This window comes from Entelurus aequoreus, linkage group LG11 (genome assembly GCF_033978785.1).
Source record: "Entelurus aequoreus isolate RoL-2023_Sb linkage group LG11, RoL_Eaeq_v1.1, whole genome shotgun sequence".
Taxonomy (NCBI): Eukaryota; Metazoa; Chordata; class Actinopteri; order Syngnathiformes; family Syngnathidae; genus Entelurus; species Entelurus aequoreus.
The window spans coordinates 47,931,455-47,954,722 of NC_084741.1; the positions used below are offsets into that span (position 1 = coordinate 47,931,455).

Consider the following 23,268-nt stretch of genomic DNA (forward strand, 5'->3'; position numbering starts at 1 on the left):
ACAATACGAAGGTCCTGAGTAGTCCTTAGTTCAATCCCGGGCTCGGGATCTTTCTGTGTTGAGTTTGCATGTTCTCCCCGTGACTGTGTGGGTTCCCTCCGGGTACTCCGGCTTCCTCCCACCTCCAAAGACATGCACCTGGGGATAGGTTGATTGGCAACACTAAATTGGGCCTAGTGTGTGAATGTGAGTGTGAATATTGTCTGTCTATCTGTGTTGGCCCTGCGATGAGGTGGCGACTTGTCCAGGGTGTACCCCGCCTTCCGCCCGATTGTAGCTGAGATAGGCTCCAGCACCCTTCGCGACCCCGAAGGGAATAAGCGGTAGAAAATGGATGGATGGATATAAAATGGATGGATGGATGGACACTATAATTTTTCTGTGTATACCGAATCTTTCCTTGAAAGTAAATTGTTTTTATAAAGTACATGGAAATACTTTTTTTTTTTTTACCTTTTTGGTGAATTTATAGCCTATACAAGGTATTTAAAATTCCAAGTACAGGAAATTAACCTCTTTGCAACGATGGCATGTACTCCCACAAGAATACAAGTTATTATTTCAAACCAAAGCCTGACTGCTTTTTGGGGGTAGGACTCAGCTTGTGGGGTATTTGCATGTACTACATGTGTGAGCTCGTACGCTGCCCTAGACTACTCGTCCTCTGTCAACAGCTGTGCACGGCCTGTCCAACACAAACTGCGCTCCCTCCCTCTCAAGTGTGCACACAACATTCCCTCTTGCTTTGAAGACAGCAGCAGGCTTTGATCCGTGTCGCGTGAACACTGCCAGCCCACTGCTTTTCTGGCTTAGGGAGGCTAAACTGCCGCTCGGCCTTCCCAGCTTCAGATAAAATAGGTTGGGGATCAAACTGGGCATCCTAGTGTAGAGGCGTGCAGAGTTATTGATATAGATTACATGCATATAGAAGCAGGCTCCATTTACTGTATTGCAACGATGTCTTTCCTACACACCTTCCAGGGCATTTATCCTGCCAATCCCCTCACCAGACAAGACACTTTGTTTTTGTTTTTACCACACTTTGAAATGAAACCTACAGGAAGTGAACAGGTGCTTGGTGTAATCCTTGCAAGGCAGCAGCATATGTCATGCTGTTCTTTTCACAGAGGCAGAGCTGAGGCAGAGGAGCCCTAAGCTGACCCTCATCCCCTGCTTTCTCTCTCCACTATCTCGTGCCAGGACAGTGTCCTACTGACGTGACCCAGAAAGAGGGTTTGTCAGTCTGCGAGTTGATACAAAATGTGTTTGTCCAAATAGAACATGTCTTCAGTGTTGGACTTAACTGATATTCAACTTTAGGGTAACCTGCTACCCAAGAATGTACAACAATTCTTCTCAATAAAAGAGGAGAAATATAACCTTAGAGGAAAATCTAATTTAAAACATTTGTATGCTCGTACACCACTTAAAATTTATGTGGAATTAAATTATGGAACGGATTGACCAAAGAAATCGAACAAAGCACCAATATGATTCAGTTTAAGAGTCTGTTCAAACTACAAGTGTTCACAAAGTACACAGAACAAGAACATGAACATCTTGAACCCTTTTTTCCCCCCTTTTTTATTGAGACAAAGATTATTTAGGTATTTCATATTTGTATGCTTACTATATTATATTATTTATTTATTATTATTTGTGCACTGTTCTGTTACAGAGAACAAGAAAATGGGATAAAATTGCTATGGCATGAAAAGGGGTAGGATTAAATAAACTCTGCTTCTTCCTACTCCTTTTCGGACGTGCTGTAATGAAACAACTGGAATTGTGTGATGCATTACATTGTATCGTATGCATGTTCGAAATAAACTGAAACTGAACTGAAAGGGTAAATACTCTTTATAGAGGAATTGTGCCGTATTAGTATGGCTTTCATGTTCCTTAGTTTTGCAGTGCAATGTTGTTTTCAAACCTTAGATTAACATCAGCCAACCATGCTTCCTCTCATGTCTGATTATATATTTGAAAATGTCATGTCCCTGAAGAGGATGCCTCAGGGAAAATAGATAAACTGCATCTGCTACCTCTTAGATTGTATGCAGATATTCAAAGTGCAGTGTGAGTGATTATTTTATAGAGATTAGGAATGGGAGATATCAAACAATTCAAAGGACGACCGATGTCAGTACTCATTGCCACATTACGATACTTAATTTCCATATGCTTCAAGTATACATGTTATCATTTATATGTGACTCAGCACATTATGTATATGCTTCAAGTATACATGTTATCATTTATATGTGACTCAGCACATTATGTTAATGTGTATGAGTGTTCGTGCTCAAAAAAAGGCTTTGCAAAGTGTTTCTTTAATAATAATCACTAAGGCTTCTCACTTCTCATTCATTTTATTATGAAATGAATCCACTTAATCCACACATTTTAATGTTTATGTATATTTTTCTTTCTAGATTTCTCGCTTCCAAAATGTGAATCTAAACTGGATGGACCCGGTCAGACCTCAGGTAGGGTTCATGTTTGTCCTACTTTCTTTGCTTTATATCCACAGAGTTTGTGGACGATTTCGACTAAATTTCCATGCCCCCGTGTCAGTTGTATCAGAGATTACAAAAAAGGATTAGATTAACCCTTATTGGTTTAACATCAAACAGAATTACTCTTTACAAGGTATACTGGGATTATCAAAGTTAGGTAAACTTCAGAGCTTGGTGAATGATTTGCTTGTGTTTGACTTGGTAGAGAACTAAACATGGCTAAAATGTCTCTTGCTGAATCAAGAGTAATACGTTACACGTTAGAAAAAACAAACAGATAAGCAGCAGGAAAAAGCAATCTTTAAAGGGTAAATTTTGCCTATCATTCACAATCATTATGAAAGATCCAATGAATAACCATTCAAAAACCGCCAACAATCATCCATTTACATTTCGTGTTTTCTAATATTAACCAAGTATTAGTGATGCTGGTTAATATTAGTTCGAACCTGACCTCGGGATCTTTCCGTGTGGAGTTTGCATGTTCTCCTCGTGACTGCGTGGGTTCCCTCCGGGTACTCCGGCTTCCTCCCGCCTCCAAAGGCATGCACCTGGGGATAGGTTGATTGGCAACACTAAAAACTAGCCCTAGTGTGTGAATGTGAGTGTGAATGTTGTCTGTCTATCTGCGATGAGGTGACAACTTGTCCAGGGTGTACCCCGCCCTCCGCCCGAATGCGGCTGAGATAGGCTCCAGCACTCCCCGCGACCCTGAAAGGGACAAGTGGTAGAAAATAGATTGATGGATGGATAGTGATATTGTTAATATAAGCGCTAACGCAGAAAAACTATTTATAGCAGCACTGTGAACACAAGCCTGTGTACAATTTCGACATGATCGACTGTTGAGGTGTTTCCTCGCTTCATTGCTCCCTGGAAGTTCACTGTAGATCATAAATCATGCATCTCACCTGGACAGAAGAAGTCTGAGGACGTATTCAGACAAGTTGGTACACTTTGACAGCCATTTAGGACCCGGTAATGGCTAGAACGACACGAAAAGACGCTCGGTCATCACTGACCCAACCCCACCCCCCTCCCCGTTTCTTTGTGAGGTATATGGTCATTCTTCATTTAAATGGTAATATATGAACATTCTAGCAGTCAACATCCTAATGACAGCAGACATTGTACAGTAAGTAATGTTTTTATGTTTGTTGGCTCTCAAAAAGTCTGCAGTGAGCAGTAATCAGTGATGGAGTTGAAAAAAAAGCACACATCATGATGCTTTTAGTCTAGTGTATAAAGTTAAATATGTACAGAAGTGACACCAGTTTCCTTCTCTTCTTTGATGTGTCTTCCAGTGATAATTACTAAGATACTAAGAAATACAGTTTATGTTCTGTAATGGAGGTGATCATTATTATCTTAGGGTAGTGGCTCTACACTGTGTATGGACACATAATTAGCTGCAAGTCGCTTGTCAGCTGGGGGACTAAAAACAAATACAGTGTCAGTAGGGTTGGGTATCGAGTATCAAGTATCGATTGGAACTGGGACTAACTTTCCAATTCTCCCGGAATCGTTCAAAAGTTTAAATTTCGATTCCTATTTCCGATGCTGTCACGCCAATTTAGTCCGTCGACCGGAAAAAAATATGTCCGCCGAACCGGAAGAAGAAGCCGCTGAACACCAACGAAGAAGCGCCCACCCCCGGAAGTGTTAGCATAGCCGAGCGAGTCAGTCAAGCTCAAGCTTGGATAGCGGGTGTCGGCGGTCGAAAGTGTGGCTTCACTTTACAAAAAAAATTGAAATAACCGCGAAATAACAGAGCTCCATGTCCATCAAGAAACGAGTGGAGAGAGAGAGCTGCAGATGTACCAGGACGTTCCACCGATACTTATGTCTGACGACCCTGCTGCATGGTGGTGGTCCGGTGGAACCAACAAAAGACTTATCCTTTGCTGTCATATCTCGCTTTCTCCTATTTATGCGTTCAAGCTTCTTCCACACCCAGCGAACATGTATTTTCCACAGCAGGAGACACTATCTGTCCAGAACGCTCACTTATCCTGCCTGAGAAGGCGGATATGGTCATTTTCCTAAACAAAAACTGTCTCTGATTTTATACTGTACCTGCTGCTAATCTGGACTGGGTTTTGCAAGTTGTTTCTTATTGTTTATTTGCTTTTCTGCACCAGGTTAGCCCATCAGTGGGAGCACGGTAACATGTTTAAGTACCTGCAGCATCATACACTTGTGTGTGTAAATGTGTTTTCATGAGGTTTTCAAAAATAAAGCTCTCTTGAGGAAAGTTTACCCCTGGGAAAATGTATTCATAATGTATAATATTTATATTCAAGTTCATAGATTTGATATTTATATTCAAGTTGAAAACAGCCCTGTGAGGAATTTATAGTAAAGTTCATAAAAAGTTAATAGAATTAAAATTGATGGAGAATGTCAGACTATTTCATTCAGAAAGACTGTAGGTTAGCTAGCTCATTTAAAATACCCTAAACTTTTTTTTGACCCTGCCTCTTAAAAGAATCGGAATCGAGAATCGTCAGGAATCGTAATCGAAACAAAGAATCGGAATCGGAATCAGAATCGTTCGAATTCAAACGATACCCAACCCTAAGTGTCAGTTAGAGTGGATCGGTGTTTGTGATTGGCATTAAAAGCCATTAATGGGCAATGGCGATCACATACTTTTTAGTTTTCATCGCGGAGGTGCATGTTGCTCAACGTCCATAATTTACCAAATGGTTTGCATGTTCGTATCTAAAACTAGTCAAGACTATAGAGAGTATTGCCAACTCTGTTTCAAAATTGGAAGTAAACATGGCGCCCTGTAGTCACGTGAGGGGCTTTCGACCAATCAGAAAGAGTATGGCCACGGGATCTCCTAAAGGATTTGTCAAAAGCCTCTCACGTAACTACAGGGTGCCATGTTTACTTCCAATTTTGAAACTGAGTTGGCAATACTCTCTCTATACACGGCTGTGCTAAGACTGAATAAACGGTACCTCTGCTGGTTGCAGGCAAGTAGTGCAATTAATTTAGCTTCAATTGGTTCAAGATGTGAATAATCAATAACCAATTTCACACAATCCACCATATGCCTATTCTTATATTTTATGTTACATGAATTGAAAGGAGACAGCTTAAAATCATATAAAAGGTCCAATTTCTTTCCAGTAAGATGTTTCTGCTACAAACCACTCGTGATTGGTCACAGATTGTCCTAAATAAGTGTGGGTCTGATTCGTCTGAGATAATCCAGTTTAATCTCTTTGAGACTAGACATGAATAAGAGCTTTTGGCAATGTTTCATGCAGTGATGTTGAATAAAGATGGTATATGTTCTTTGTAGAAAAAAAAATGTTTTTGTGCTTCGTTGACTGTGGCAGGAAAGTGTCTGCGGTGAAGAGGGTGACAGTAGACTGCAGACATCAGTAGTTTGTGTTATGCCATGTGGTTTACACAGTTTTGTTTTCATGTTTCCAAATGGGTCATCTACAGATAAACTTTTTGCAAGACTTATTTTTTCAACTGACACTCTGACCTATTATTTATTCCCAGTTACCAGGATCTGAGAGTGATGTTAATAGGATGTGATTGGACATACCAGCCAAATCCTGTGCTAAGGCCCTTTGCCCAAAACCTCTTGAATATCATCCCTTTCAGTATCAATAATAAAGAGGTTTATGTGTGCATTTTAATTTGGATCAGACAGAAATTCACAAGCTTTTCACATTGAATTTGAAGCAATGAGATCGCAGTGGACAGGATGAGCAAACTGTATAGTGATGATTTAGCATTAAAGTGCAGTTGATGCACGTTAATGTGGACACACTGGAGGACAAAACGTTTTTGGAAAATTAGGACTACCATATTTTCCGGACCATAGGGCGCACCGGATTATAAGGCGCACTGCAGATGAGCGGGTCTATTCAGGTCTATTTTCATACAAAAGGCACACCAGATTATAAGGCGCATTAAAGGGGTCATATTGTGATTTTTTTCAAAATGTAAAACACTTTCTTGTGGTCTGCTTAACATGTAATGGTGTTTTTTTGGTCAAAATGTTGCAGATTATGTTTTACAGACCATCTTCAAGACACTTTCTGACAGTCACTTCAGGATGCACTGTTTTGTGGGCGGTCTTATTTACATGGCTCACCTTCGGCAGCGTCTTTTCCCCGTCATCTTTGTTGTAGCAGTGTAGCGTGCAAGGATGGGAGTGGAAGATGTGTCAAAAGATGGAGCTAACTGTTTAAATGACATTCAGACTTTACTTAAATCAATAACCAAGCAGCATCTCTTCATCCGTGGCTCACGAGTTCAGCAACAACGCCGGAAATGTGTCCCGTGAAAAACCGTCTGACCGGAACTCTCTAATAACTAAAGTTCTGTGGGTGAATTATGTAAACCCACTAAACCAGTAGTTTTTAGCGCTTACATAGCGAGATATAAGTTAGGACTTTATGCTACTATTTATTAAAAATGGCTACAGCGGAGGATGTATGCCCTATAACAAGAAGATAGTGAAAAAGAAGAAGCTCATCGACTACGGCGTCGGCACAGACTCAAGTGGCGCGCACATTTTCAAGACTTATGCAGATCCCAAATACAGAGCAGCAGGTACCAGAAGGTAAGAAAAAAGAAAAACACCAGATAATATGTCTGCTAATAGGTGCCATTTTGCGGTCTTTATACACACACCATACTAATACTCGTATGTTGAAGCACAGCATGTCTGACTACGGTAGACGTAATGCTCCGACAATCCATCAAGCGATAATTAACGATTAATGCGATAATTTTGTTGTAATTAATCACATGAGTTAATGCATTAAATTTGACATCATTAGTTAATTTTGTTACGTTTGAATTCATGTTCAGTGTTTCCCATAACTGCCAAGATACCTGTGGCGGTAGGGGCGTGGCTATAGGCGTGGTCACCATGACATCATCGTGTAATTTGCATAATTTACTACAATGATATGATTTTCTCTAAAAAGGCTCAAAAAATGTATACTTACTAATTAATAATAACAGTTTTGTTTTAAACGTCCACCCATCCATCCATCCATCCATTTTACAATATAATTACAACACTTTATGTACATATTTATATACAGATTTGAACAATAAGTTATTCACTGAAATATATTTATTAATTGTGGTTCTTACAAAAAATATATCTTATAAAAATATACAAGCTAAAATGTCTCTTAAAGCTCTGCCCCTTTAATTAGTGCATACTAAATAATTTTACTTTAGCCTACTACTACAACCATATTATTTACCAGCAACATAAAGTGAAACAGAGGCAGAGGTGTCCTGCCACAGTCAGTAACAAATAAACAGAAAACAGTAGTGGTGGCAGATAGACACAAAGCTTCATCAAACATCTGATCCACTGAACAAAGAGCTCCAAAAATCTTGATCCTACACTTCTCTTTTGTAAAGTAAATCTGAACAGCCGATATGGGCATCTACATCAACTATATGATTTGCCTGAGAAGCTGGAAAATAAAAATACAAAAATAAAATAAAAATAAAAAACGTTTTGTGGCGGCCTTAAGTCTTTTGTGGCAGGCCGCAACAAATAAATGAATGTGTGGGAAACACTGATGTTTGTGTATGTTAATTTTACACATTGTAACAAAATTACACAATAATATGCATCCATCCATTTTCTACCGCTTGCCCCTGTCAGGATCGCGGGATACTGGAGCCTATCCCAGCTTTATTCAGGCAGAAGGCGGGGTACATCCTGGTTGCCACCTCATCGCAAGGCCAACACAGATAGACATTCACACTCACATTCACACACTAGGGCCAATTCAGTGTTGCCAATCAACCTATCCCCAGGTGCATATCTTTGGAGGTGGGAGGAAGCCGGAGTACCCGGAGGGAACCCACGCAGTCACGGGGAGAACATGCAAACTCCACACAGAAAGACCCTGAGCCCGGGAATTTAACCTCAACGTCAAACTCAAACGTGTACATCAGATCATAAGCAATAGTCATTTGATTAGTTAATTAATCGAAAAATAATTGCTGACTCGTCAACGATTAAAATAATCGGTAGTTGCAGCCATAGCAGATGGATGTATTGATGGGTTTATTTCTTAAGAGTTCATGGAATACTGATAATGGGTGCTTAACTAACAATTAATTTTATGTAAAGTTGTCAATAGAAGTAACATGCTTGACATTGGGGTTTTTTTGGGTTTTTTATCATCTACTGAAGTTCACATATTGGGAAGTGTTGACTCACTTTACATGTACAGTATTTATAAACAGCATTTGTACCTGAAAATTGATCAATAAAGTACAATGGTACCTCAGCTTACAAGTGTCCCAGTTTACAAGTTTTTTGGGATACGAGCTGTTTCTCGGCTAAATGTTATGCTTTTGTTGCTATAGCAAAGCTCAGGTTACAAGCCTCCCCACAGCTAGTTGAAGTAGCGAATTCCACAGTGAATCTCATCACATCTGCTGAAAACATTTGCTGTCTTATTCACTATTTGCATTAGCTCAAAGTAAGCAAACATAACTTAGTTTTCCCAATAATGGGAACGAGGGAATTCATTTCGAAGGATAGTTGTAAAAAGAAGAAGTGGATTATCCATCCATTTTCTACCGCTTATTCCCTTCGGGGTCGCGGGGGGAGCTGGAGCCTATCTCAGCTACAATCGGGCAGAAGGCAGGGTACACCCTGGACAAGTCGCCACCTCATCGCAAGGCCAACACAGATAGACAGACAACATTCACACTCACATTCACACACTAGGGACCATTTAGTGTTGCCAATCAACCTATCCCCAGGTGCATGTTTTTGGAGGTGGGAGGAAGCCGGAGTACCCGGAGGGAACCCACGCAGTCACGGGGAGAACATGCAAACTCCACACAGAAAGATTCCGAGGCCGGGATTGAACCCACGACTACTCAGGACCTTCGTATTGTGAGGCAGTATTATTTAAAAAAAAAAAAAATCATCAAAAAACATGACCGAGCGTGCAGCGTGGCTCGGTTGGTAGAGCGGCCGTGCCAGCAACTTGAGGGTTCCAGGTTCGATACCTGCTTCTGCCATTCAAGTCACTGCAGTTGTGTCCTTGGACAAGATACTTAACCCACTTGCTCCCAGTGCCACCCACACTGGTTTAAATATAACTTAGTTAATGGGTTTTACTGTGTAAAGCGCTTTGAATCCTGAGAGAAAAGCGCTATATAAATATAATTCACTTCACAAAAAATTAACTTCACTGCTAGGCCTGGGCCAGTAACACATTTTGCTCGACAATATTTTGACGTACAAATTATGGCCGATAAACAATATTATTGCTATTATTTAATAATAGCGCAAATATACCCTTTCAAATGCAATAAACTTGCATTTCTTGTACATTTTAACAGTTAAGTTAAATAAAACAAACAAAAAATACCAATAATTGCACTTGAATAAAAATAACAACCGAAAGCTAACAAATATGTTCAGGGGGTTGAGGGCCCTCAAATATACACAGCCAAAACAATACATAATATGGCTAAATAAAGTATTGACAAACAGAGTTGCACTTCAATTTCAAACATGTAGGCAGAGGTCGAGTTGTACATTACTTAACTGACAATCAAGTTAGGACATCTTTACACAAACGTGCAGAGTAACAATATAAACACAGCAGCTGTATTAAAAGGTCATACGAAATTCAGAGTGAGGAACACCGACATAACATGAAAAATGTCTGTCAAACCGTTGCGGCACTTTTAGAAATGCTAGTTTTTCAACAGTATTAAATGTCAGCATGTTTTTGGCGATGCATTTCACCACATTTTCTGTGAGCGCACGCTATTTTGCACTGTTTTGTTTGCACTCTCCTTGTACACCAAAGGCGAGGTGAGTGTGGACTGTCGAGTAGTTTGTTTAAAGTGGGCGTGCAGGTATTCCCACACTGGTGCGGTGGCATTTGTTTTTGTGATCATTTTGTCCATGTTAGCTACTACATGTGTTTGTGAGGCCTGGGCGGATAACACATTTTTGCTCGACGATATATTGACCTACAAATTATTGCTTGTAAACAGTATTATTGCCATAATTTTTTTGAGACCAAATGAACCACTTATGTAATGACAATACATAATAAAAGGAGTTATACCCTTTCAAATGCAATTAACTTGTATTTCTTGTATATTTTAACATTGTACCTGAAATGTAATCATTTAAATACCAAGTTAAATAAAACAAACAAATAATGCACTTAAAAATCACAACCAAAATCAATAAAATAATTTCTGTCTGTGTTAAGGAGAGGGTGGGGGACCCTCAAATACAGACAAACAAAACAATAAACAAAATGGCTAAATAAAGTAATGTTCACCAAAATGATCACGGTTATCATTATTATCGTGGTATTGTTGACTGTGCTCAAAAAGTACTTATACATACACTAAAATCTTTTAACTCAGTAGTAATTTTTTTAAAACTAAATTAAATAGACAAAATATACTTTCTTGGCAGAGGAAACATCAAATATTGTTCTGGCTTCATAAGAGCCATATTATTTTTATTCATGTGTTTAAATATGTTTATGTTCTTCCATTTTAAATTGGAAAGGGTGGCTAGTTGTTACACTTCCGGTTTATGTGACATCACGTGAGTTCACTTCCGGTTGAATGGAGTCCGTATCCGTCTGTTTCAACTTGTCAAGTTTATCAATCACTTGGTGCAAAAACAGCACATTGTGTATGTTCAGTGTGAATACTGTAGCTCAGTTAATTAGACAGTAATGTGTTTGTACAAGTTTAGATTGGGGGAATGATGTTTCATATTGGGGAAAGACGTTTATTTCTGTTGTTTACATGTTAGCATTTAAGCTAGCTAGTAAGCTTGCGCTAGTCAATCGGTCCGTATAAGTGCAGTTATGAATGACGTTTTTTCAATACCGTGATACTAACTGTCGGGAGTTTTACAGCCGTTATTGTTACTATCTTTTATTTGTACCTGAAACTCCTGCAGCCGCAAAAACTGATGCAAAAGAGTGACCACTCTTGCAGACCGTCTCACTCGCGGAACACGCACATTAAAAAAACACAAACTTCGATATGAATGTAAGAGCCGCCGGTTGGCCAGGCCTGCGTGATAGGATGCTAGCGGGCCAGCAGAATTGCTTCGCCGCACAGTCAAAGGCACTTAATGGAGGACAAGAGATTTCACCCCCTTTTTTTCATTCCGATGAAAAGCATGATGAAAAGCATGAACACTCTTAAAGCATGCACACATCGACGCTGGAAAACGTACTGACTTAATTGTAATTTATTGTCGGTTAATTGACTAATCGAATATGGGTGAAGGCCTAGTGTTGGTCGCAAGATAACTTGTTGCACTGTGTGATGCAGTGGTGTGCCGTCAGGGCCAGCAAAGCCTTCTCTGCTGGCCTAACATAACCAGAAATCAGGATCATAATTAAAGATAAAAGTAATTTTTAATTCACTTTCCCTAAATATCTAAAAGTATTCATATTCTCTTCATGTCGTATTATGCTCCTTCCAGCGCTGTTGTTTTTAGTTTATAGAGTTTTATCCAATCACAATTCAGCTATTTTATGTTGCCATGCTGTACAAAATCTGCCTAGAGCCTTCAGATTCAGCAATGCTGGCGTCTATGCACTGTAAGTGAAAGGGGACATACAGTGATAGACAGTTGCGATAGCCAATCAGATCACGCGTTGTTGTCAGTAAGGCCGCCTAGATGGCCTAAGCCAGATATATAATGTGATGTTATGAGCTAAGTAACATAAGAACTCAATTTCCTACAATGCCACAGTAGTAAAGACCATGCGTTGTAGCCCAGTTTAGGTTGTTAAATGAAGACATGCCGGCAGCAGGATGTTTTTGATGAGCACGCTGTGGAGTAAACTTTAAGAAGTCAGCCAACACGCCTCGTCTGCATTTTTTATGATTAGACAAGACAATACATATATTTGCAAGGCCATTTCCAAGAAGGATATTTAAAGAAAAACTACATCTTGTGAGACCATGTCGGCCAACCCCGGAAGCTAGCTCAGCTGTCGATGAAATGTGAGTTCAGATATTTTATTTCTTTATTTTTTCACGTTTAAAATGTTTTTTGCAATTTTAATTTTGACAGTACCACATAAGATATGTTTTAATTGCTGATGCGGGTTTATTGATTTTTAAGTGCGCCAGAAAATAACCTGTTTTGTACAATGACCAGTAGTGTGTAAATATGTTTCTGTGTAGTATTTCTCCAGCAATGGTCATGTGGGGACATAAATGATGGTATTTTGAGAGGTAATCATTGAAGTCATCACTGAAGGCCTAGGTTGGAAACACACGGCCCGCCACTGGTTTGATGCTAGCGGGCCATTGGCCCCGCCTCGCCGCACAAAGAGTCAAAGACACTCAATGAAGGACTGGAGAATTCAGCCCTTTCTTTTCCTTCCACAATAGCACAAATGCATGCAGCTGCTGAAACCGATTAAAAGTGTGAATGCCCTTGAAGCATGGCAATTTAACGATGCTGGAAAAGTTGCCGACTTAATTTTTCATTTATTGTCAGTTGATTAACTTATGGAATATCGGCGCAGGCCTAAGCACTGCCAAGCACAGATCAAATGATGTCAATTCATTTCGATGGGTGACACTGTTTTGTAATGCAAGTTTTTCAAGGTTGGAACTCCATCACAGAATGATACCACTGTGTTTAAATTTGCTTCATCATGAGATCAACAGTATGGTCTGTGTTATTTATTTTCTGGAATTACAAGTTACAATTTTGTAGACTTTTTGGAATAAATTTACTTCAGTTGCCATCAATTTCTGTATATCCTACTGCCCTGCTATTATCTCTCTCTTTGCACAGCTGTTTTTGTGTATCATTATACAAAAAAACAATACAAAAAACCAAAATAATTTCTCCCCATGATGTGGCTGGGCTTGTTTGGATCCATGTTGTTTCTTTTCAGAAGATTCGACAAAACCCCAACTGGGTTCTTCCTGTTTTCTAGTCCAAGCCATGCTTGTTTGGCCATCATGTTTTTCAAAACACTGATGTTTTCATGATTTTTGTGAATGCTCTACTGGGGGGTCTTGGAGCACAAAGGAGCCTTTTGCTTAAACTTGTTATTAAGGACACAGTGTCCCAATGTGATGTTCAAAATAATAGTAAAGAATACATTAAACTTGATTTAAAGACACTTCACTGGCATGCTTACACTTTGGTCACGCAACAGAAACAAGACATGACACGCTTCCATTGTTTGAGCTGTTATTGTTTTCTGTTTTTTGTCATCAACACTAAGGAAGGCCTTGGGTTAAACGTCTGTTTCCTGCTGGTGCTGTACATCATTAAAAGTGTTACATAATGTTGTGAGCGCTAACAATTTGGCTTTTTTAAGCTGTTTTGGGCCGATGGGGTTGCGATGTTATATGTTAATCCGAAACCATTGTTGCAATTAATATACTTAGTTTGACTTTTTATGGATCACACTGTTATTCTTAGACGCTATTGCACTTCCAATTATCCATCCATCTTCATCCGCTTATCCGAGGTCGGGTCGCGGGGGCAGCAGCCTAAGCAGGGAAGCCCAGACTTCCCTCTCCCCAGCCACTTTGTCCAGCTCCTCCCGGGCGATCCCGAGGCATTCCCGGGCCAGCCGGGAGACATAGTCTTTCTAATGTGTCTTGGGTCTTCCCCGTGGCCTCCTACCAGTCCCTAGGGAGGCGTTCGGGTGGCATCCTGACCAGATGCCCGAACCACCTCATCTGGCTCCTCTCGATGTGGAGGAGCAGCGGCTTTACTTTGAGCTCCTCCCGGATAACAGAGCTTCTCACTTTATCTCTAAGGGAGAGCCCCGCCACCCGGCGGAGGAAACTAATTTTAGCCGTTTGTACCTGTGATCTTGTCCTTTCGGTCATAACTCAAAGCTCATGACCATAGGTGAGGATGGGAACGTAAATGGACCGGTAAATTGAGAGCTTTGCCTTCCGGCTCAGCTTCTTTACCACAACGGATCGATACAGCGTCCGCACTACTGAAGACGCCGCACCAATCCGCCTGTCGATCTCATGATCCACTCTTCCCTCACTTGTGAACAAAACTCCGAGGTACTTGAACACCTCCACTTGGGCAAAATCTCCTCCCCAACCCGGAGATGGCACTCTACCCTTTTCCGGGCGAGAACCATGGACTCGGACTTGGAGGTGCACTTCCAATTACTAAAAGTTTTTTTTAGGTCTTCAGCTATCGTTATTTTTGTAATCGAGAAGTCTATTGATTCAATTAATGGTGCTGTTTGCAACTTTCTCACAGTAACATTTTTCAATGCAAAAATATAATAAGAACAACACTGGCTAGCTTATGTTACCAGTAGGTGTTAAGCGGAACACATTTATTTGACAATTGTCTATCTTTTTTCACAATTACAAAGTTTATGTAAAAAAAATGGTCACCGGCCCGAATAACATGATTGGTGTTTACAGCGGTCTCTCACCCTGTTTTGCCAACACGTACGCGCAGGAAGCACGTGCACACATACAAAAGCAGTCCAAGAGAAGTGACGAACAATTTGCAGTCGAGTTGTTGTTATGATAGAATATACATTCAATTATCGCTAACGCTAGCTATCCAAATTGCTATTATTAGCTAACAACACCTAAAGCTATTGCGCGTGCATGTGTTGCGTACGTATGTACAGTAATTACGTCATTACGGCCGTAAGAGGGCATGGTATACTGTGTAAAATACATTGGAAAGTTGGCGCCCTCTAGACATCTGTGTACATGTTGAAAACAGCCCCTTTAATTGAGTAATCGGATGAAACACTTTGTATTGTCAATGAGTATTGCAGAGGAAGTAGTTGAAAGAACACTTTTAAAATTGTTTCTGCACATCACCAACATTGAAATTGCACTTTTTACAAGTTTACATAAAGTAATCAATTAGAGTTACTCGTTACCTAACAAAAAAGTAATTTAATTACTAATGGAATTGCTCTTTAATAAGCAATCTATTACTAAGAAAAGTAATTATTGCGTTACTTAAAAAAACTTTAAATATAGGTCGTTTGCAGTCGAGAGAAGTTTATCAAAGCAGCGTGTGCCTTTGAATGGCGGTCTCTGTTGCCAAGCAACGTGTGACGACAGCGAGGGTTTCAGATTAACTGTATTCTGTGATATTTGCTCCTAAAGAAATGCTAGTACATCAGTTCAGGAATATCGGGGCAGGTTTTTCTGGCTCACTGAAATATTGTGTAAATTATTTTATAACATTTTCTGGTCGAGTCCTCAATTACAAAATAATAAGCAGGCTGAATATTACATTTTATTAATTAATAGAGAAGGTTTAAACATTGTCATGCAGCAATATGTGTCTGTGGTACGGTACACCTATTAATAATGAAAAATTATACCTATCATCGCGATTAATTTTGAGTTAACTATGAACAGTGTGATTTATCTCGATTAAATATTTCAATCCTTTGACAGCCCTAAAATAAACGTAAATCAAAGTCCGCTTATAGCGGAGCCAATTGGAGGTTCTTTATTTCGCCCATAAAATCAGATAAATAACCATCCAAAAACTGCCAACAATACTCCATTTTAGGGCTGCAACTAACAACTAATTTGATAATCGATTAATCAGTCGATTATTACTTCGATTAATAATCGGATAAAAGAGACAAACTACATTTCTATCCTTTCCAGTATTTTATTGAAAAAAAACAGCATACTGGCACCATACTTATTTTGATTATTGTTTCTCAGCTGTTTGTAAATGTTGCAGTTTATAAATAAAGGTTTATAAAAAAAATTTTTTTAAAAAAGGAGCCTCTGCGCATGCGCATAGCATAGATCCAACGAATCGATGACTAAATTAATCGCCAACTATTTTTATAATCGATTTTAATCGATTAGTTGTTGCAGCCCTACTCCATTTACATTTTGTGACTTGAATATTAACCAAGTATTAGTGATATTGTTATTATTTGTGCTAACACAGATTAAACATTTTAACGTGTGTCCCTATGTTTACATCATCAAGTGGTCTGCTGCTTTTTTGCTTCCTTGCTCCCTGTAAGTTTATTGTAGATCATAAATCATGCATCTCACCCGGACAGAAGAAGTTTGAGTAGGTATTGTGACATATTGTTACACTTTGACAGCCATTTAGGGGTCGAAAAAGGCGAGAACGACACGAAAAGACGCTAGGTCCCCATCCTGTGTTTTTCGTGAGGATTATGAGACATTCTTCATCTAAATGGGAATATATGAACATCCCAGAAGTCTGCATCCTAATGACAACAGACATTGTACAGTAAGTTAATAGCCAATACACATTATTATGTTGGCTTGCTCTCATAATGTCTGCAGTGAGCACTGAGCAGTAATCAGTGATGAAGAAAAAAAAAAGCAAACATTGTGATGCGTTTTTTTAATTAGTGCATCGCGTATCCTTATAATGATCAAAATACATAAATATTACATGTTATTATAAATGTGCCCATTACTACATTACATATACTGTATACTTACATTATGTTTATAAAACCTCAATGGAGGTGTTTGGATGTTTTTTTTAAAGGCGGAATTGCGCAGCTCCCATACGCTCCATTGTAAACAAACTTTTGATCGCATTTATTTAATGTTTAGATTGCAAAAAAAAAAGAATAACGTCCATGGTTATGTCTCCCATAATGTTTGTGAACAATTGGCAAAATTCCCCAGTTCCCCTTTATTGTTGTGGTTGAAATGCAACTTGTGTTAACTACTCAAGCCTTAATTTATCAAGGTTATCACTTTGGTAAAAGTTAGTTTGATAATAATAGCAACTGTTGGCCTGGTAGAGATGTTAGATCGCACACATACTCTCTCTCACACACATACACATGCACACACACTGAGGACTGCAACTGTCCAAAAAGCACTGTTGGCCCACATATGGATTTACAGGCTAAGAATGCTCAGGGTAAATATTTTGACTCTTTCCCAGATATGGTTTGGCTCTGAGATCCAGATAATCTGCAACAGTAGCCACCTTTTCACTTAGGATGATTCTGGATCTGTTGCTGCATTTGTAATTGTTTAAAAGGGAGTCAGTATGTTTTTTGCAAACATTTGCAACATATTTGTCTCATTGTTTTGGGGCCTGTATTTAAAGTATCATTATTGTTGGTGCAAAATACCCACATAACCCTTTTTCTGATCAATATGGTTCATGGTTTAATTTTATTTCGAACATGCATGCAGTTATAATATGATACATCACATTTTTTCAGTTTCTCATTACATCAAGGAAGAGGAAGAAGCAGAGCTTATTTAATCCTACCCCTTATCTATTTCATAACATTTACTAACATATTTAGTCACTTTCTGTTTTCCACTTATATGCGGTTTACTCCACAAATAATGAATAATAAAGTTATCCTTAAGTAGTTAAATAAGCTGAAAATGACATGATGAGATGAAGAATATTATAACATTTTTCAATAAAGTTTAGAATGTGTAGGTTCTATATTACCATAAAGTTTACAATAAATGGAGGAGCAATATAAACTTTCTCCACACCATTTCCCCCTCTTCTCCTATGTTGAGTTATTCAGATCAGTAGTGATGAACTGTAGCTGTGTGTCTTGTTGTACCCTCACCACTCTCTGGATCTTATTGGATTTGGGCTTTGAATACTAAACGCATGCACTCCACTCCAGGCAGGCAAACATTCTGACCTAATAACTCATACTGTACACGCGCATGCACGCACACACACGGATGCAAGAACGCACACACACACACACACACACACACACACACACACACACACACACACACACACACACACACACACACACACACACACACACACACACACACACACACACACACACACAATTTAAACAGTAGAGGAAGTGGGTTTCTTTGGAGCTCATTGGATTTATGGTGTTGCTTCCACAACCCCACCCACAGAGGCCAGGGTGGTATTTTTGTTTACTTTTTCCCCCTCTACTTTCTTGTTTTTGTCTCATTGCTCATTTATAAAGGATCCCATGTCAGTTTGTTTCAGTTATGTAACAGTTAGGAGCTTTATCTAAATTTAAGTATTTCATACACCTTTTCTTCAACAAGGAGGGGAATGGTTAGGAATGTACTTGCTATTTCATAGAGTGCGTTGATTGGGGAGTTTTTACATACTGCAGTGTTTGTGCAGGTCCAATATATTTTTGACAGCTTCGTCAACACCTTCTCCAGTTCTGGCTACACTGTAGACCAAAGCTTCGTGAACACCCCCTTCAGTTCCAGCTGTGCTGCAGCCCTAGGCTTTGTCGATGCCTCCTTCGATTCTTCTTCTGGCAAAAGCTTGGTCAACATCGTTTTCAGTTCCGGTTCCGGCTGGACGGCAGCCCAAAACCTCATTCATGGACGTCGCCTTGAGTTCCCGTTCCAGTTACACGGCTGCCCAATGCCTCTTTGACGTCGACTCCAGTTCCTGTTCAGGCGGTGCGGCCGCCCAAGGCATCTTTGACGTCTACTCCAGTTCCTGTTCCGACTGCACAGCAGCCCAACGCCTCTTTGGCGTCAACTCCAGTCCCTATTTGGGCTGTGCTGCAGCCTAACGCCTCTTTGACGTCGTCTCCTCCAGTTCCTGTTAAAGCTGGGTCACAACCAAATACCTATTTTACGTTGACTCCTCCACTTCATGGTCCGGCTGGGAAGATGGCATCCTCCTACACGTCTATGCATTGCATGCAGCTGCCAAACTCCAGTCCATCTTTGTTCAAGTACCCTTGAAAGTTTCTATTCCGAAAGCCGATGGCCAGTGGAGTAGAAACTTTCCATTGATTCTTCCGGCCCTGCACACCTGGCCGGCCCCTGTAGGGATTTTGTTGTTTCCACTAGCCTTGCCATCCTGGCCCCCTGACTTTTCCAGAAGATTCCTTTGTGGGTGCCCAAGTAACCTTATGTTGGACCTAGACTTCCCTTCACTTTCCCTTTTTTTTTTACATGTTGGCCTTTTTTTTGTGTTTAAACTCTGGTACGTCTGGAATCCGTCCTTTCAGGGGAGGGTACTGTCATGATCTGTTTCCTGTTGTCCTGTGTTTTGTTCCCCATGTGCTCGTTTGTCTCATTTTTTGCACCTGTGTCTTCCCCTGTTTTCCTCAAATCAGCGTTCTTCTTCCTCTTGTGGCTAGTCCAGGTGTTATTCAGTTGTCCATGTATTCTGTGTATTTAGTCCTCTGTTTGCTGTCGCATCTTTGTCCGATTGTCACATGTCATTTTTAATGAGTTACTTGTACCCAGCTTTACTTTTTGTTTTGTACATTACTACTTTCTTTTCTATTTTGAATCAAACCTTTTGAGAAACACTTCCCTGTGGCTTACGCCTTGCTTTCCTGCATTTGGGTGCACCTCACCTTGGCACCACATCCCCGACCTTAACGTAAGCTTTGTAAACATTGTCGTTCTGCCCATGTTAGATGATTGGCTTTCATGGTTGTCAATTAGGATGTAACGATATGAAAATCTCATATCACGGTTATTGTGACCAAAATTATCACTCTTATCATTATTATCGCGGTATTGTTGAATGCGCTCAAAAAGTAGTTATACAGTAGGGATGTAACGATAAACCGTAATTGATAACCACTTTTTAATGAACTCACAGACTGACTCGGGCTAGCTCATTAGATAGCTTAAATGCTAACATGAATACAAGACACCATAACATCTTTCCCGATGAAAAAACAACATACCCCAATAAGAACTTTATATAAACACATTGCTGTTTGAGCAATTAAGATATTTATTGACCAGTGACTATTAAAATCATCATTAGGTACCGCCCTAATAGAAATACAGTATGTTCCATAGCAAAACTGAACTGTGAATGAGGGCCTTAGCTGGACTCATGCTGTTAAGGCCACAACACAATGCCAAGTAGTGCACTCCATTTCACCTTAATTTCTTCAAGACACTTTTCAACAATTATTTCCACACAGTTTTTAGAATCATCAACATTTACTTGATTGATAATTTTGATTGATTTATCATTCTTCAGCTTGGATAAAAGTTCCTTTCTATTGGGTATGTGATAACACCACTGGAACTAAAAAGCTTTATGTGTTGATAGACTATTACAGTTCTGACATTGTAAATTATTGCGTAACATTTGTGGCTGGGTGAAACAGAAAGGGGCAGGGAGGAGCGGGGCTCTACGGGGCACATGACCAAGCATTCATGCCTGAGGCAGATGTCATTCACACAAAACTACTTAGATAGACAAACCCACAGCAAATACACACTTGATGAATAAGTACACATACCATGCTGTATGCTAATAAGATCCATCTGCTCTGAATCACATTTCCCCAGAAGTGAAGTGGTCCTCTGTCCTGCCAACAGCATCAGTGTTGTACTCACCACCACGTTTTACTGCAGCCAACATTGATCTCAGTTCAATGACAACACATATTGTTGTTATTGAAGGAGCATTCTACATTTTGACATCCCCCTCCCCATTCCACCTCAACGCCCATGTTTGCCCCCGTCGTCATCTTTGTTCTCCCTCTCTGCCTCCGACACGCTCTTTTCCTGGAAAGCATTGATGCATAGAAGAGCAAGGGTTCCGCCACATTCCCTGGTCCAATCACCATCAGCCTCTTACCTATCCATCCACCAATCGGCTCTGAAAGAAGGCTAAAGGGGGAGTTGCTAAGAGTAAAGGGTGGGGTGGATGGGGGAGGTTATGTGTGTGCATGCTGGTTCCTCCTTGACGTGAGGGATATTAAGGATGCTTGGATGCATGGCTGCAGGAACATGGCAATGTCACCGGGTTTGCTTGGATTCATTTGCAGCTGACATTTCTGATAGATGTGCTTCTGCAGGGAAAATGCTTATTTTACTTCATCAACGTTCACGGTGCAGGATTTTGTGATAAAGGATCTTCATATCCATTTAATAATCCCTCCGCTGTATATGATTATGAACAGAAAATGTCTTAATCAAAATGGGATCCTCCATTTTAGTGTTAGCATGGCACAGTGTTTATAATGGAGACGGAAAAACCAAAGCTTTTGAAATTCTGGAGTAGAGGCTCACATATGGATGGACCTTCCTTCTGCACTTCGTTGCTGCTGCTTTCGTTTGTCATCTGTGCACGCAAGTAGAGACAACCAGCAGAGGACATGTCTGTCCACATCATCACTGCTAGCCCTTGTAAGTATCATCTCCTTGGAAAAATGTTATTGTCCCTTCTCATAGAAGGATTAATCATAACATTTGGCTTCCCTTTTTACTCTGCACTAAAGATAGAGCCTCGACAATATTGCTACACTATTTTTGGCCTGCAGGCTAACTAATGAATGCTGTAGAGTGACCATGCGGTTTTACTTCCCTTCATCCAAAGGTTTTTGTTTACATTGAGGTGGAGTGTAACTATCAGAGCAACTGCAGCTGTATCAGTCGTTTGGAAAGCCTCCCTTTCATTAGCAAATCCATCTCCCTTACGTGAGCAGAACTCTTCTCCTGAAGCTGACATTCCAGACTTAAGACCGGAACATTGAATGGTATGCATTAAGGATACAAGTATGTTGATCTATTGTAATTTTGGCCTGTGCTCTAAAATGCATTATGTACCCATGTCATGGTGTACATGCACAATCTATTAAAGACCATTATATTGTGCTATTCAAATTGTCTTTTTAATATTGACAAATGTGTGGTGATAGTTTATACTGCTAATTGTTACTGATATTAACAATAGTTATACCTGCAGTTTTCTGTGGTTTAGTAAGTCAAACCGAAAAGTGTTTTTGATTTTTGATTACTTTATATTATAAATTACATGAGATTGGCATGATATTGGAATCAACTCTCAGTATGATATAGTGCAATTCTATATCACTACGAACTATTAATGACTGTTATACCCCTTTCAGAGTCTAAATTGCATTTTTCTTTGGAACTGTAATTTGTGAATAGTTCTACAAACACGGTATGTATATTAGTTTGTAATAGTTTTACTTATTTTGTGGCATTATTTTAAGTGTATCATTTATTAGTATAGTATAGGTGTAGAACATTTTAATTGTTTACTTACAGTACGGTAGTACCTTAACTTACAAACTTAATTGGTTCTGTGGCCCAGCTCTTAACTAAAAACACTTGTATCTTAAATCATCGTCGCCCATTAAAATGAATTCATATCAATTTAAATGCAAAACAGCAGAAAACAGCACAATTTTCAAATTTAACATGCCCTTTAGATAAAATAAAATATTGTATAAAAACAATACAATAGAATGTACTACAAACAACGACAGTGGTTTTATGAAGTTATGTAATAAAAATGTTTACCTTGGAGAGTGGACTGTTGTGTGTTTTAGTTGCCATGACTGCAGATTAAGTTCACCTGCTTCTGATTAGTGTTTGGGACGCTCACCTGCTCCTGGGCACTAATCAGAGAGCTATGTATTCCCGTTTCTCGCCACAACCAGTCTGGCTCTCTTGTTTGCATTATGCAACAGGGACAACATTTTCGACTTGCTTCTATGCAACCCGTACGCTAAGTATTTTTCTACGATCTTTTACTCCTGTCCCTGCGCTAAGCTTCGCCAAAGCTTCCACGCTATCGGTACGCTTTTCGGTCTTTTGTATTTTTGCATGATTTCATGGACAATACATCATTCCCTCACCTGCACGTCGCCTCCAGAGTTCCTGCTGCATCTTGGGAGAACGACCACCGCAGTAAAATGCGACCCAGTCGTTACAGAATCGATATATT

At 39.7% G+C, this 23,268-nt stretch overlaps 1 protein-coding gene across 3 annotated transcripts in view; it reads left to right on the top strand.

The window, feature by feature from the left end:
- Window positions 1-23,268, top strand: part of LOC133660186 (triple functional domain protein-like) — a 251,212-nt gene that overhangs the window by 33,538 nt on the left and 194,406 nt on the right. For all 3 annotated transcript variants that reach the window (XM_062063430.1, XM_062063425.1, XM_062063427.1), the window contains exon 2: window positions 2,436-2,489. In XM_062063430.1, the coding sequence (XP_061919414.1) occupies window positions 2,436-2,489 (54 nt within the window). The remainder of the gene's footprint in view (window positions 1-2,435; window positions 2,490-23,268) is intronic.